Source organism: Frankliniella occidentalis, unplaced genomic scaffold (genome assembly GCF_000697945.3).
Source record: "Frankliniella occidentalis isolate FOCC.00 unplaced genomic scaffold, Focc_3.1 Scaffold325, whole genome shotgun sequence".
Classification (NCBI taxonomy): domain Eukaryota; kingdom Metazoa; phylum Arthropoda; class Insecta; order Thysanoptera; family Thripidae; genus Frankliniella; species Frankliniella occidentalis.
This window is the reverse complement of record NW_026267449.1, coordinates 154,306-158,042: the sequence shown is the minus strand read 5'-3', so window position 1 is coordinate 158,042 and position 3,737 is coordinate 154,306. Positions and strand designations below refer to the sequence as shown.

Genomic DNA, 3,737 nt, shown 5'->3' with positions numbered 1-3,737 from the left:
GTATCGTGCCAAGATTTCGAAAAGAAAAACTGGACTTCGTAGTCCAAAACGCCGTATCCCAGTCAGTACGGTCGTACCAGTTAAATCAGTGACCGTTGTGTACTGGTACAGTAGGTAAAGGATTTTTACCAGTAATTCACGATGGAGTGACGTGGTTATCACGCTGACCGACGCTTCCGATGTAATGCTTCGAAGCGAGCGGATGCTACAACCCCCAAAAGGAAGTTCTTTACACAAGTGAATATTTTTCGAACAAGTAAAAGTTAGGGTGTATTAAAAACAGGTTTTCCTTCCGCACGTATTCGGTGGGGTGCGGAAAAGAGGACATTTGGGACGTAGAACAAAATGCAAAAAATCACAACTTGATCAGACACTATTTATACTATCTCCGGCTTTTACTATCCCCATAAAACATAAAGCGAAATCAGTTATCAGCCATAGTTGTTAAAAGGCTTAAATTCGCTTAAGTCGATCAATATCTCCAAAACTAAAAGAGCTACGTCCAAACGGACGAAATTTTTGTGTGTCGGTGGAAAAATGGCGTGTTTACTAATGGGCGAACTTGGTTTGCTTCTTTTCTTACTTTTCGATTTAAGTTTTATTAAGTGAATTTCTGAAAATGTAATTGCGTGGAGGTGATAGTAAATATTGCCCGATCGAGTTGCGATTTTTTGCATTGTCTACGTTCCAAATGTCCAATTTTCCGCATCCTATATAATCCGCGCCGAAGGAAAACCTGTTTTCAATACACCCTGGTAAAAATGCCTATCACAAGTCAAGGCTGTTTACTTGTCGTTATGCAATAGATCATTTTCACGAGGAAGATGCGAAGATTCAGACAAACTATACGACTGTAAACAATTCAACGTAACATTCCCAGTTCCCATTTTCTTTTCACTGAACGACTTAAAGCCGCCCTCATCTGCTCGAGGTCGACCTCTTGCAGGTAAGAGTGCGGCGGAGGGGTCGCCGCTAGAGCTCCCTGCGCCTCATCTCTACCGCCTGCCGGTCTCCGTTGGTCAGGTGTCCGTCCGAGTGCGAACCGATCATCTCTGGCAGTGCCTCCAAACGGGCTGGCTGTTACAGGCTCTTGTCGTTTGCCCGAATTTGATGCAGTCCGTGAAAACCCGTTCTGGTCCTTTGTGGCCAGTGTGCGATGTCAGTTGATGCTGTGAGCTATGAGCACGATGTAGTATCGTGGCTATGAGGTTTGAACATACCCCTCATGGGGCATGACAGAAGTGCGCCCTGGAGAAGAAGCTTTACAGCTTTTGGACCCCGCCCGGCTAGGTTTGCCAGCACTTCAAGGCCGCAATATTGGTCACTCTCCGACTTTTGGCCAAGGTCATCGAAACGGCAAAGGCATGCGGAATCGAAAGATGTGTTTATTTTTCTTGTACGACGAAAACTGTCCGAGCGCGGCCCTCCCGAACGCGCGCCGAGAGCCGCGGCGGAGGGTGCGTCGCGTCGGATTTCTGCCTGCCAGCTCGGCTGGCGGCACGGGTCGACGCGCCACTGCTCATGCGCAGAACGCGCACAGCAAATGCGGACTGAATGTGGATGGTGTGTTGTTTAAGGCAGTACTATGTTCAGAATCATTCCGGACATGAGCGGCTCGACTGTAAATCATCGTCGGACCTCTCTGCGTTCGGGAGGGCCGCGCTCCGACAGTTTTCGTCGTACAAGAAAAATAAACACATCTTTCGATTCCTTATGCCTTTGCTGTTATGGTGACCTTCACCAAAAGTCGGTGCGACCATTGTTGCGGCCTTGAAGTGCTGGAAAACCTAGCGGGGCGGGGTGCAAAAGCTGTTAAGCTGCTTCTTCGGGGCGCCCTTCTCTAATGCATGGGGTGTGCTAGCTGTCACCCGGGCTGTTTTCCATACGGCCAAAAGAAAAGAGCCCGTGACAGGCAGCCCGTCTGGAGGCACTGATCTCTGGTGCTTAACTGCCACGTGAACTAGTAAGATGAAGTAAGGAAATGTATTTTCACAAAAAAGGGGCCTTGTAGATTACCAAGACTATTTTCCTTGATGTACATAAATGATGCTGCGTTGGAAAGTATTCCCGGAGGTATTACGACGACAGCACGGTAAGCACTGCAACTTGCATTGCGTACTCGGAAAACACCCAGAATGTAGCCATCAGAAGTCGTTACATTGTACGCCTCACCACTGAAACCGAACTTGGGAGCTTCGCTATCCTGGAAAAGGGCAGACTCAAATATGAAATCAAGAAGGCACCAGCACAAACAAGACGATAAAATAATGACTTCGTTATTAATTTAACCCTTAAAATTGTAAAGTACAAAAAAACATTACCACTCTGTACACTGAAGTAAAAAGGGCACAGCTAACGATCATCTTCAAGTGTTTAACACAGTGTTCCTTACTTGCTATGTGTTTAACACGCTTCGAATATTGCAAACTGTTCAGCTGATATGTTGAACATTTTTTTTTTGTGTTCAACTTCAGCGTTGAGCTGCAGTGCAGTGTCAGCCTTTACTGTATGACGCGGGCTATCGACTCACATTCAGTAATGAGCAAGAGCTAATCATATAAAACGGATTCCTTACTGGCCTGATGTAGGGTGGTACAGGCAGGGCAGCATTCACCAAGACGCCCACTAGTCCTGTGAGGCTTGTGACTACGTCAGAGCTGAACTGCGTCAAATTGTTTTGAAGCACAGCAGACTGCAGCAGCGGATTAAGTACTGAGGTATACGGGGCCAGGGCTCCTATCAGAGCTCCGGGGATGGGCAGAAGTTTCTCCACCTCACCGACGATGGGTGACAACAAGGGCTGCAAAACTAAAGAAAAAGACTCGGGAAATCATGAAGCGTTTTAGTTTCTAGCTTACAACGGAAAACCATACACGTGTGTGAATATAATGTCTCGAAGTATTTAACTATACGACTCAATATCTGATTTGTACACGTTCCTATGAGTTTTCCGATTTTTAGACTTGCTTGCCTATAGAAATTTTACTTTTTGTTGGTCTACTCTGAACTACACAATACACTGTTATTCAGATACTGTGACGTCACATTCTATATAATGTGAACTGTGTCACATGATTTAGAATATCATGTCACATTCTTTAGAACGTGACATACCTTTTGCACCGCTCTGTTCCCCAAGGCTCAGTGCATAAGAGGCGAATTTGTCACGTGAAAACGAATGTGACATGATATTCTAAATAATGTGACACAATTCACATTTTATAGAATGTGACGCACAGTATTTGAATAACAGTGTAGGCATTGGGCACTGAATAATCAGTGTATGTAGAACTCACACTAATAGAACAAAGTCCACATTTTTCCAATTTGGCTCATCCGGATCCTAGTCTGAATGTGCAAAATATGCCTTCTGGTTTGGTTGAATTATTTTGTAATCGAGAGGGCCGTGGTTGGGAATTAGAGCTGCGCGACGTGTGGGTATTTGTCACCACACGAGTCCGTGTGCTTCCGGCTACAGAGTCTGGCCCTGGCCCGGTCTGCCAGCGCCTCTAGCCACCCGTTCGGACTCTACGGACCCAAGTTGTCCGTCTGGGTCCGCACGACACGCTCACTGCCTAGCTCGGAAAGCAATAGTGGAATAATAGTGTGACGACTCATAATGAGGGGTAAAAGGCAGGGGAGGAAGAGAAAGAAGGTAAAAATAAGTGGACAGAAGAAAGACACAGATAGAGCAGAAACGACGACATTCAAGCAAAATTAGTAAAGTAATTTAGACT

At 45.9% G+C, this 3,737-nt stretch overlaps 1 protein-coding gene across 1 annotated transcript in view; it reads right to left on the bottom strand.

The window, feature by feature from the left end:
* LOC113214129 (lipase member K-like) overlaps positions 1–2,808 on the bottom strand; it is a gene marked incomplete at its 5' end in the record, with an annotated part of 35,455 nt that extends 32,647 nt beyond the window's left edge. The window contains 2 exon segments of the mRNA XM_052274008.1: positions 2,017–2,203; positions 2,576–2,808. Coding sequence (XP_052129968.1) covers positions 2,017–2,203; positions 2,576–2,808 — 420 coding nt within the window.
* Between the last annotated feature and the right edge of the window lie 929 nt (positions 2,809–3,737).